At 38.5% G+C, this 12,482-nt stretch overlaps 1 protein-coding gene and 1 non-coding gene across 5 annotated transcripts; one reads left to right on the top strand and one right to left on the bottom strand.

The window, feature by feature from the left end:
• Positions 1-332: 332 nt before the first annotated feature.
• Positions 333-12,108, bottom strand: LOC134662792 (troponin T, skeletal muscle). 4 transcript variants are annotated; one of them, XM_063519097.1, is made up of 15 exons: positions 11,986-12,108; positions 9,313-9,353; positions 9,005-9,046; positions 8,788-8,790; positions 8,213-8,230; positions 7,969-7,986; positions 7,011-7,044; positions 6,484-6,609; positions 5,440-5,655; positions 4,689-4,907; positions 4,296-4,388; positions 3,379-3,459; positions 2,641-2,719; positions 1,617-1,825; positions 333-515 (listed from the first exon to the last, which is right to left on the bottom strand). In XM_063519097.1, the coding sequence occupies exons 2-14, from the start codon at positions 9,333-9,335 to the stop codon at positions 1,617-1,619; spliced, it is 1,161 nt and encodes a 386-aa protein (XP_063375167.1). In that variant the 5' UTR covers positions 9,336-9,353; positions 11,986-12,108; the 3' UTR covers positions 333-515. The 4 variants fall into 4 exon arrangements, with proteins under 4 accessions (XP_063375167.1, XP_063375165.1, XP_063375164.1 ...); XM_063519095.1 differs by lacking the exons at positions 2,641-2,719; positions 7,969-7,986; positions 8,213-8,230; positions 8,788-8,790; positions 9,005-9,046 and adding an exon at positions 3,029-3,107 and having other exon boundaries at positions 11,986-12,107; XM_063519094.1 differs by lacking the exons at positions 7,969-7,986; positions 8,213-8,230; positions 8,788-8,790; positions 9,005-9,046 and having other exon boundaries at positions 11,986-12,106.
• Trnat-agu (transfer RNA threonine (anticodon AGU)) lies at positions 9,840-9,912 on the top strand. Its single transcript has one exon. It is a non-coding gene; the product is annotated as a tRNA-Thr (tRNA).
• Positions 12,109-12,482: the final 374 nt, after the last annotated feature.

Genomic DNA, 12,482 nt, shown 5'->3' with positions numbered 1-12,482 from the left:
CATATTTTTACACTTGTATGTGAGTGACGCGGCAAGGGGATTAAACAAGAAAACACCATAATAATTTATTCAATTTTTACACAAGTATATCTATAGTTCGCCCAAATATTTAGGGTAGACCCAGGCGAATTGGATCACAGGGCGTTCGGATCAGACTAAAAAATCCGATGATATTTAAAATATTGCAGTGTCATAAGTGCACTAAAATAGCACATTAAATCTCTCCTCTTAGCCCGCGACACCGCAGTCATAAGCAATATTTGAAATGTAGACAGCCAGCGATACCTAGTTGGTACCTAGTTGTCGGAGGTTGTAAATAAAGAACTCTCACGCCTTATGAATAAATTAGTTTATTGTGACGTCAGAGCTGTTACGACGCAGTGTAAATGTATAAAATGTCCTCGTTCCGTGCGAGTGCAACAGTAGGTATAAATAATAAAAATAATTTATAATAATAAATTAATGGCGTTACATGCCAAGCGACTTGATCCGTTGGTTTCTGCCCGGCGATTAATCTGAAACAAATTATAATATTATTTTAAAATAATGTATGTATGAATAAACTCTTTATTGTACAAAACACAGAACACAAATATATGGCACAGGATAGGCAGTACAAAGGCTAGAAAAAAAGGGTTGCACTCCGGGAATGCCGATAGAAGTGAAAACTCAATGACTAGTCCAAAATGTCTGCAGCATATAATTGACCCATCCTCCTTTCTATTGACAAACTTTAGTTCCGAAATTGCTGGTCAGTGAGCTTGTTCAAAATTCGAAATTCATATTTGAATAGAAATTGTAAAGTTACCTTGCAGACCTCGCATCTCATGATATTTTGAGTTTTATTCACCAGTACTAGAGTTCACTTTTATTAGCGATTTCATCAAGATGTAGCTTTATTGAATTATGTCATTGAGTTTTTCTTCGATTTAAATGCGAGCTTCAAAAAACTAAGATACAAAATTATCATTTTCCAAATTTGTTAAAATCATTTTGTGTTTGTTTTTTTTTTGTAGTGTTTTCTTCACATCAAGTTTTCATTTGAATCGTGAGATCATTTTTTGTACGGAAAATACATTTCCGGTACGTGACACGATAACGATCATAAAAATAAACTAAAATTTTATAGGGAGCGTGTATGAACTATAGGGGGCAGCATAGGAGCCGTCAGATTTTTGGCGCGAGGCGTAAATGTGAATTGTATGCTTCCGATATAGTCCACAAGATGGCAGAACCTACTACCTATGCACAAGAAAACGTACGCGAACGGTAGATGGTTTTCATCACACATGCTCGAAAATGATCATATTTCATGCAGGTGTACTCAAGGACAAAGTCCTATATTGATCCCGCGGGAGTTATAGCTTGAAAAAAAGCTATAACTCCCTAGGGAGTTACAGCAGGGAGTTTTTTTTTATTGTAATTAATTCATATGAATCAAGTAGGTATAAATGAGTTTTACTTTGAAAATACTGACGTTTATAAAAGACACAAACGAAAAGAATTGCCTAGGCAGAATATTTTTCTATTTTACGATGGCTAACTTTAACACACAAGCTAATAGGTACCTACTACTAGGTATAGGTACATTACAAATTAATACAGACACTACTCACTTATTCCTCCTCCTCTTCTTCTTCCTCTTCCTCCTCTTCTTCCTCCTCTTCCTCCTCCTCCTCCTCCTCCTCGGCGGCCTCCTCCTCGGGCTCGTACACGGGCTCCTCCTCCTCCTCGGGCTCGGCCTTGATGTCCTCCTCGCCCTCGGGGGTGTCGGTGTCGCCCTTCTTCTTGCCAGGTCGCTCACCGAACCATTTGGGCAGTCTCGCTATTGGTGGAAATATTTATATTAGGAACAGTACGATAAGACGAACGATAGAGATAAGACGAACTTTGTAAAACGGACGGGCGGACTCTTAAGCTCTGAAATTCTTGCATTTATGACAATTATGACCAGTTCGATTCAACGATAAGATAAAATTTACATTATTTTGAGGTGAATTCATCCCGTAAAACTATATAATCCAGCCATTCTCAAGTGTGCTCCGCGGACCCCTGGGACTCCGCAAAGACTCTGTTGGGGCTCCGCGAGAATACTTGTAATAATAAGAAAAAAACAGCTCTTCTATACGTAAGTATATCTCTGGTCCACAGTGACCACCGTTTTTTTTAATTTAGGGCTCCGACAAATATTTCGCTTTTGAAAAGGGTCCGTCACCAAAGAAATTTGAGAACCGCTGCTATAATCTAATATATATTTATTAGTTATTACCCAATTTTTAGCTAGGCACGTTTATAGGAAGCTTTAGATTCTGATTATGTAACTGTACTAGAAGCGCAAAAATCCTGTATGAGGTAGCTAAGGAAAAAGATGTGAAAGTTAAAAGCATATAACATTTCTTTATAGCAGATTAAAAGTAAGTAATGTTGATTTTGAAATAATAAAAACTTATGAAAAATAAATATAATAATATTTACTTAAACTAAGATAAAGTTAGTAGTTTCAAATGCAGGTACACTAGTGTTAGACAAGAAACTCAACAAAAATTACAAGCAGAAAAAGAAGAAGGCGGGCAGTTCTTGAAGCGTCGTAAAAATCGATCGCAGAAAGCTTTTCGCTGTGGCTGCGGACTAAGTACTCACCCTTTTGCCTGCCTCCGAACTGCTCGGCCCTCTCAGACCACACCTTCTCCAGGAAGTCCTTGTTCAGTTTCTCTAGGTCCTAGGTCATAACACAGGGGGTAAATACATGACAGGTGGTAACAGGGTGCGAGGAGATAAACGACCCGTGAGGTCTTAAAACTATGTTGCTGCAAGTCTTTTGAAAATTTGGTTTTAACTAAACCGTTTGACTTTGTTAGCTTTAATTATTCAGACTTGAAACAACTTAGCAGTGCTTAGAAGACATTCACATTACGAAGTTCTTTAGGATTTGACATGTATGACGTGTTTAAGGCATGCCGTGACGACATGCTGGGGAAATCGAACGGGATACGTAGAATCACACAAGGTACCATTCCGGGTCCCTTACTTCTAGTCCGATTCATAAACTGTTCCATCCTGTCGTTCCACATCTTATCCATCATCTCTGCCATATAATTATCGTAGCCCTGTATTTAAAATACACATTCAATGACAGGTGTTGATTGTTTGAAGGTAAAATTCACAGTTCGGCATGTCAAGTATATTGTATTGTTACATGTAGTAGGTAGGTACTTGCTCATTGTGAGCATGTTGAACTTAATACATAAGTACATAAGTTACATAACTAAATAGCCTTACTGGGTTATATTGGTCTTAATGTGTGTATGAGACCAGCCAATTTGTATAATGTAGGTACTACTTAATATAAATTTGAGTTGGTCTTCTATGTGTACTTACACCCTCGAAGAGTTTCTTTTTGTCGTCGTATGACCGTGTGTCCACGCGCCGCTCGTATTTCGACGCGACCTGGATCTTGGGCTGCAAGGCAAATATTTACATACAACACAAAACTCATTTATTACTGACATACTGACAACATTAGAATTAGGTAAATTACAAGGTTGACAAATTCAAATCCGCAACGTAGGTTTCATCAGGTGGGTCCAAAGTACAAACATAAATCAGTAACATGCGTCGTCGTCACATACAAACAAGAAAGCTATCCGCACTATAGTTCGTTTTTTAGCATTAGAAAAAGACTACGCGATCTTGACGTGTCTTTTTATTGAAAAACACTTTTGAAAAATAAGTCACAGCAAATATGTAACAATTATGAATTATATACGATTATTTACATTATTTTGCTTTCATAAGTAATAGTTACTGATTTTTAAAAAACGTTTTTCAATTAAAAGTCACGTCAAGATCGCGTAGTCTTTTTCTAATGCAAAAAAAAAACGAACTATAGGCTTCATAATTTTCCCTTATGTTAATTATTATAATAAAGTAATTTTAAAAGACCGCCCGAATCGCTCAAAATTTACGAATAATATGAGTTCAGTTTTAAATTATTGAAGTCATTCTTCTTGTTTGTAGATAATAAGTTACGTATAAATGGTCAAGCAAATCTTGTCAGTAGAAAAAGGCGCGAAATTCAAATTTTCTATGGGACGATAACCCTTCGCGCCTACATTTTTCAAATTTGCCGCCTTTTTCTACTGACAAGATCTGCTTGACCAGCTATGTACTCGAAAAAAAAAATTGTGTTGACAGATGGACGTTCATACTCGTATACCTTTAAAATTTCAGGAAAATTCGGAAACGTGATAAAACTGATAAAAGTACAGACACAAAATTGTTTAAAAGATACTTACGGGGTGCTTGCCTGTGAGGGCTTCGGGGTCCAGACCCTTCTTTAAGGCCTTGTGTCTGAGCTGCTGCTTTTGTCTTTCTTTGAGTTCTTTTAACTGATGACAAATAACTATTTGTTAATCAATGGTTCATTGACTTCATTGTGCAAGCATCTGAAATATAGGGAGGGACGTAGGATAGGGAAGCGAGACTTTTTCATGATTTGACAAAACTAAATCCTAAACATTTTTAGAGCACATTTTTGGTCTATCAAAACGCTTCGCATTAATTAGACTCTCGCTAACTTAAATTACATAATATTTTTCAAATGTAGAGCCCTGCTAAGAAAGCATTTTTAGAAATTGGGTTGAAAAAGTGTTTTAAAAATGTATTGTACAATAACAGTAGGTACTTACGTCGTAGTCCTGCCTCTTCTGTCTCTCCTCGAGATCGTATTTCTCGGTCTCGAGCTTGACGATGCAGTCCCACAGCTCCTGGGCCTTGACGCGCAGCTTCTCCGTGGACAGGTTGTCGATGTTAAGCGGTTTGATGCGGATGGACAGCGAGATCCTCTTTTCCTCCTCGAGCTGCTCCTTGGTCTTGTTGCGCTCGAGTTGAGCGTTGGAAAGGCCGAACTGGAAATTTTACGTTCGGTTATCAAATCGTGCTACCACAGTTTGAAAATCACTACGTTCGACAAACGAGGAGTATTCTAAACGGCTAAGTTTAAAACATCATGACGATTTTCTTTTGATAATATTATACCTATCTGTATTTTATCTGAGGAAATTTACATTTTTATATGCCTCGCTGTTTGCATCGCCTCCGATGAGAAATATTATTTGAATTCCAACATCCTCGGCTTGAACATAAACCTATTTATGAGCGCTAAGCGGCGAGGCGTTGAATATTTTTATCGCAAACATATTAGAGTCCATGTAAGCTAGCTCTGCAGTGACTTCGCGAGCAATAATGTGGTAGCACCACCAGAACGACTAATTGTAGATTATGACGTTTATAGTGACGCCCAGTCGCTGCCAAGTCGGTGCAGAAAAACCTTAGTCTATAGCTATACTATAAGATATGGTCTCCTTTGCAAATATAAGTTGAAGAAGGAGGAGCTCGTTTGTCACCAATACAAAGTTGCCCCTAGTTTATATTACTCACGTTATCACTCTTCTTCTGGATGGTGAAGTTGGGTCCGGTCTTGTTGGAGTCCTTCATGGCCTGCAGCATGGCCTGGCGCTTCTTCTCGGCCTCCTCGAGCCGCTGCCTCTTCTCCTCGATGTCGCGCTGTTTCTTCTCCTCCAGCTCCCGCACTCGCCTCTCCTCGTCCTCCTTCTTCTTCTGGGCGAGGCGCTTTTCTTCTTCAGCGCGGGACACCTGGCGAATTATAATTACATTAATTATACAATTAATTAGAACATTGCTTTTGATATACTCCTATGATGATTATGTGGAATTTTTGCGATGGCTGAAATCGCTGTTTTCTCTCTTTATCGACTTGTACTTATGTTTGCATCATTGTTTGCCTTGCCTTACATTTGAATAGATTTGACATTTTATGTATCATTTCCGGTCTACAAATTAGTTTCATTGTCAAAAGCGCTGGTGGCCTAGCGGTAAGAGCGTGCGACTTGCAATCCGAAGGTCGCGGGTTCGAACCCCGGCTCGTACCAATGGGTTTTTCGGAACTTATGTACGAAATATCATTTGATATTTTTACCAGTCACTTTTCGGTGAAGGAAAACTTCGTGAGGAAACCGGACTAATCCCAATACGGGGCTAGTTTACCCTCTGGGTTGGAAGGTCAGATGGCAGTCGCTTTCGTAAAAACTAGTGCCCACGCCAATTACTGGGATTAGTTGCCAAGCGGACCCCAGGCTCCCATGAGCCGTGGCAAAATGCCGGGACAACGCGAGGAAGAAGAAGAAATTAATTTCATTGTCATATCTGTCATATTTTCGCCTTGTGATATTTTCCTGGCTCGACAGGTAAATGACATGTAAAATGTTAAGATTAAGTTTTGTGACCAATCGCAAGATAAGTATTAGTTGTAGATTGTAGATGAGAGTTTTTCGCTATTTATAATTATATCCCTTGAAATTGTTTGGGAGAATGATACTTTGCGATGAATTCGCATTTGGTGATTGAATATTAACGGGATGATGAATTGACATAGATGGAGGGATGGTGACGTGAGGTACTCACCTTGCGCTTGGCCTGCTTCTCCTTGAGGCGCTTGAGCTCATCCTCCTCCTTGGCTCTCTGTTTGCGCCATTCGTTGATGTAGTCCTTCAGCTGTTCGTCCAAGTCTGACCGCTTCTGGTCTTGACGCTGTGAACATATCACAATCATTTTAATCTTTCCCATAATCAGCACCTGATTTAGAATTCATTTATTATTATTTGTTTCACTTACTTCAATGATCATAATGAAATCAAAATCACAAAACATCATAATCTTCGTTTTATATTCCTGATACTGTATTAGGTTGATTTCTCCTAATTGGTTCGATGGATCTATCACTTAAGTGCATACTTGCCGCAAAATTAGGATGATTGTAGTAAATAGGCCAATCGAACTATCATTTTATTATGTGGGATAGAAATACAGATAGTGGATATTCTAACATTCTGATGAATTTAAAAGCTTGGATTTCAGTCTGGCAATTTCGTATGAAGAATAGTTTTTACCGGAAAATTAGAAATAGTAGAAATTGGGGTATTAAAACTTACCTTGATGAATTCGACATCTCCACCTCCCTCGCCACTGTAAACACAAGAAACTCGTTAATCAACGAAACAAGAGCTGTAGACGTTAATGTTATGAATACCGTTTTTATATCGGTATTAGTGAGTGCGGACGGACATCTCCAACCAACAGGTGTTACGGCGACTCTTTTAATTCTTTCGTTAGAGTTTTATTGTCATCTATTATTAGACTCCATATTATCCAAGCGAATTCTGTACATAATGATTGAACCGATTTTTATTTTGTGGTGTTTTTCTTGATATCGTCAAATTTTGATAAGATTTGGTAAATTTGAAGAGCTCCTTATTCTGAGAGGAATTTTTTTTTACAATTTTCCGCGGAAGATTATAGAGAGATTTTAGATTTTCAGAGGTAGATTTTGTAAAACATACAGTAAAATTGCATTTATATTGTATAGAATAGGGAACTCCGCCAAATTTTATTGAATTCTGGCGAAAAGAGGTTACATAAATAAAAATCGTCTCTATTGTTAAATCTTTAGTTCTCCTATAACTATAGCATTAGCACTTTACACTTAGTTTTAGAATTTAGTGTGTGTTTACTGGTGTTTAATTTACTGTTTTCTTAATGTGTAGTTTGTGTTTGAATTGAGTGCTATTAATGACATAACTATACAATTACCATGGGGTGTTGACATTAGATCACACGTTAATACAAGGTATATCATGCTTGATGCCGTCCGCGCGGCCATGCCACGCCAGTATCCACTGACCGAGTTGCGGCGCGGGCGACGCCAGCACAATTTCGAAAATAGATCGGCTACCGGCGGTCGAAAATAGACACGCTACGGTGACGGCGGTTTACGCCGCCCGGTCATCTGGTCGGCGTATTATTGGATTTCGGGGATTCTACAGATCACACCCGCGCCTTTAAAGTTAATAGGTAGTTACATGTTAGTGACACCAGAGAGGTGCGACTTACGCGATCGACGGTCTACTCCTAGAAAAAGAAAACAACGATCAGCCGCTAAGTACTCATCGACCAAACCAATCTGAACAAGCGGTGAGGGGTTAGAGCGCCACACTGCTGCTATTGTAGCCGTCCGTACAAATTTGTATAATTTTCCTAACTAAGCTTTAGTGGAGATTAAAGTTTGCCAATTCATTCCAATGTTCACGGCTACAAGCGAAGCTACTTTAATATGATAGCTGTTGGAACTACTTACTCTTGCCTGGGAGCGGGCCTGCACCGCAGCGGCAGCGAGGAAAAAGAAAAGAGTACACAGATTAAAATATATTCCGCAGATAATCATAGAACATTTAACAGAATACGACATAAAAGACAAGATAGAAAGCTTGCCGTGTTAGTGCAAACGATCACAAGAAAACCTGAGGGCCTATACTAAAGATAACAATCTTACATCGACGAACGCTAAACGAAAAGAAAAAATGTATGGGATGACAGATGCTAAGAAAAGTCATGTGTCCGTGCATTATTTAAGTTTCGATTAGCGTTTTCTATCACCGATTGTCATCTTGGCTAGGCCCTCGGAGCTCAATGAGTGGTTAGACATTCACAGTACGCGAAAGATCAGCTTACTTACTTCTATTGTTACACTGATCTTTCAACTGAAACCTGGTGCATGAGTGTTAGAAAAGTAGTCGAGTTAAGCGCTTGGTGAGCGGCGGTCAGTCTGAAAGCAACAGAAGCGGAGACTTAAGCGCTAGAAGCGTTAGAGAAACTTAGCCTAGTTTAGCGAAGTTAGTGTGAGTGCCGGATCAACAAGGGCACGCCACTTACTTCCTGCAACAAAAGAGAAAAATAGGAGTAGGTGAGGGCGTGCACAGGTCCCGTGAGGGCGGAGAGCCATGCCGGCCTTATTCTACACTGAAATGAAGACTCGCCAAGACAATCAGGCCGAGAAAAGCTGAAGTGGTCCAAACTCAAACAAAATCTAATCAGAACTAATTTGTTGGAGAAATGAGACGAAAGAAAGAGAGAGAAGCTTCGAACTTACGTCTCGGGGACTTCTTCTTCTACTTCCTCCTCCTCGGAGCCACTGTGGAAGAGAGACGGGTGAACATCGGGGTAGACACAGATACATGCTTGGTGTTGACACAGGTGGAAACATGGTGGATAGTTGTGGTACAAAATGTTAACAAATAACGGATCAATGAATACATCAAACTCATCAAAGTAAATATTGACATTGTTGGGAGTAGACAAGTAAACATTGACATACAAGGGGGGTAACTGTGTCATCCAAAAGTGTGTGTTGTTGTGTGTTTATTTTAATGTGTAGTGATGTATTCTGTGTATACTTACGAGTATTCTTCCTCGTCAGACATGGTGGAGGGCTATGTAGTCTGCAAAGTAAAATATGATGCTTAAATTGTTGTTTGATCTTTCAGAAGTTTCAGAACCACAGAGGCAATTAAAAGTGGTTAGTGATATAAAGGCATATATACATCACGAACTACTTGGAATTTCCCCTCTTTATTCCTTTCGACGTTCATTTAGTTATATATCCCGTCATTGATAGCATTCAATAGTAGGTAACTAACGCTTGATTTAAATCTTCCTCTATTTTAATTTTGTATTAAGCAGAAGCGTCTGCGAACGATGCTATTAAACTTCGAAATAAATTAAAAGTGGAAAAATTCACTGTCTTGGATGGGACTTGAACCCACGACCACTGGATCACTAGTACAGTGCTCTTCCATCTGAGCTACAAAGACCGTACCCAATTCAGTGAATATTTCCAGTGGAAAAATTCACTGTCTTGTGTGTTTTGTGGCTATGAGCCTCCCTAGGGCTCATATATGGTGGAAATATTCACTGAATTAGGTACGGTCTTGGTAGCTCAGATGGAAGAGCACTGTACTAGTGATCCAGTGGACGTGGGTTCAAGTCCCACCCAAGACAGTGAATTTTTCCACTTTTAATTTATTCCTCTATTTTTTTTGTTTGTATTTCATGCGTCTGATTTTGTCTATAGTGTTTATTTGTTTATTACTATTATCAGTAGGTATATCAGTATTAACAATTATAAAACTGGTCAATTGTGATCTCCGTTACTACCTAGATATTTGTTTATTTTCAAGTTCAGATTTGCAACGTATATTAACTTAAAATAATTATTCTTTTTATTGACAGGTGTTTTTATTGTTTCATACTATGCAAGTCATCATGTCATCGAAGTCAAAATCAATTCCAACTTCTTTTGCGTCTCAACTCCAATATACTTGTACATAATCATTTAATCAAATTATGCTTTATATCTACCTGCGTCGTCTATATGAACAGTTGTCAATCCTTCATCAAATCAAGTCACGTTCGATCAACAATCAAATCTAGTAATTACCGCCGTGTGCCAAATGCCGAAGAATGCGCGTGGGCGCGTGGCGCGAAAACTTTAAAAATCCTGCATATTGTTTATGAAGAATTTATTTCGGGAGATATCTCGTAAAGCACACCTACTGAGCTGGCAGGCGTTCAACGAAAGTGTAAAATTAAACGGTACCGTTGCCTAGGATTCGGATTTCGACGGACCTTGAATTCAGTTTAATCTGTTGGAATTCTTAACCCTATTGTCTTCCATTGGCGTAATGAAATATATTATTATTGGGGTCATTCCCTAGATTTAGGTTTATGTCGATCCCTTTTTATTTTTACAGTAGGTATCTTTATCATAAGTAAGTTTTAATACGTCCTTATATTTATCAACTAAGGAGATATCTTTATTATCATCAACGATGAGTTGACATGTAATACCAGTTTTTCCTAGTTTCATATTTCCGCCATCTAATTTTTTTAATTTAACTTCTTTAAGTTCATTTTAGTTTATAATGAATTTCTTCAAATTTATTTACATTATTATAGTCATCATAAACGTTCTCATTAAAATCATCATTTATCTTTTGTCCTTTATTTAAAAAAATATTTTAAACTATTATGATCACTGGTTTTATTTATTTTTATATTTAGAGGCTTATGAAAATTTATCCACCCTCGTTCAATTATATTGTATCCCATTCAACCGCTTGCTTATGTATAATTTCACTAAGGGATTGAAAGTGAAGGAATGCCCGAGAAAAATCTGGAGCATCGTACTCGACTGTCAGATGTTTTGTAAGTGTGAGGATATTTTTAAATATGAGCGGTTTCGATCTACCTACTGCTTGCCTTCAACAGTTTCACTGGGAAAAGTATTCAGGGTTTTGGATTATATTTTGACTATTTTAACATGAATGTTATGTTATTCATCTTTCAATATTATATTTGATTATTGTGTATCGTTTACTTCTACATGTAGCTCAGATTGAGGTTAAGTAGTTAATTTTTTGTGCTGTAGGTAGGTAATATCTACTTTGACCTTTTAACATTTTGCTACTTTTATTATTCACGGGTTCATGACTTTAATACTTTTTATAGAGAAAAAACGTTTAGAGGCTTAAATTTTTTTATTAAGGTGTACCTACATGCAAAAAAAATTATGCAGGCATAAAGGTGAGTTTTTTTTTTGCAGAAATACATTTTTACTTTAATTTCAATAATGTTGCGTACAAAATTGCAGAAATAAAACAGTTTACATTTTCGTCGGTACTTGACTTAGACATTTGTAGCTACATCTTTCTACTTCGTTTTTATTAATATTTCATGAGTTTCATGACTTAAATTTGTTACTGACCCACTTCTAAAACACGTACGTGAAGAGTAAATTGATCTTTCTGCTATTACTTTTTGTCATAAACGTTTTTTTGACACGAATTTCATAGTTCACAAAATTTTGCCTCTACTTACTCCGCGAAAAATGTGTCAATAAGAGTGTGTGTAAGTGTATCATGTAACGTAATCCGCGCTATACAAGGCGCGCGCGCAAATCCCAAAATAGCTCCGTCTTCCGTTACACCGTTTACACTACACTTTAAACTTGCTTCAACTTGAAGCCTGCTGATACAGTCCTTGGGCACAACACTAACTTGGAACTTCACTCACTTACGTCGCAAGGGGGTAAGGTGGTCCGGTCCTCGGTTGGAATGTGGAGTCCGCAGCGACCGACGCGGCTCTGGCGGCGTGCGCCCGCGCACCGAAGTCGCCTCGCGATCTATTTTCGGCGCTCACTTTTGGCTTGGCAGCTCCGATTTCTTGATCCACCCTTTTTCTTTCACCTCGTAACGTTTCCGTCTGTCTCTATCAGTCGTTGTGAGAGGGATGGAGACAGTTGCTTTCGAGTTTGAAGTTTCGACGTGCTGGACGGAGGACACGGATGCTGTGGGCGGCTTCCGATGTTTACGGAGCTTCCGATCGTGTAATATCATATGTCATAAGAACGTTACGTACCTGATGATACAGGATAGCCCTTAAGCTTGCTTGTGGTAGTGTTTATTAGCAAGGGAAATTCAGATATGGCTGTATGGATGTATGGCGCAGAATTAGGCACAAATGTGTCTGTCTGATCAGAGATCTGTCTGTAGACATATCTGAGCCTGGGC

Source organism: Cydia amplana, chromosome 3, assembly GCF_948474715.1.
Source record: "Cydia amplana chromosome 3, ilCydAmpl1.1, whole genome shotgun sequence".
In the NCBI taxonomy this organism is placed as follows: Eukaryota; Metazoa; Arthropoda; class Insecta; order Lepidoptera; family Tortricidae; genus Cydia; species Cydia amplana.
Note: the sequence above shows the minus strand (reverse complement) of the source record. Positions and strands in the feature narration are given on the sequence as shown.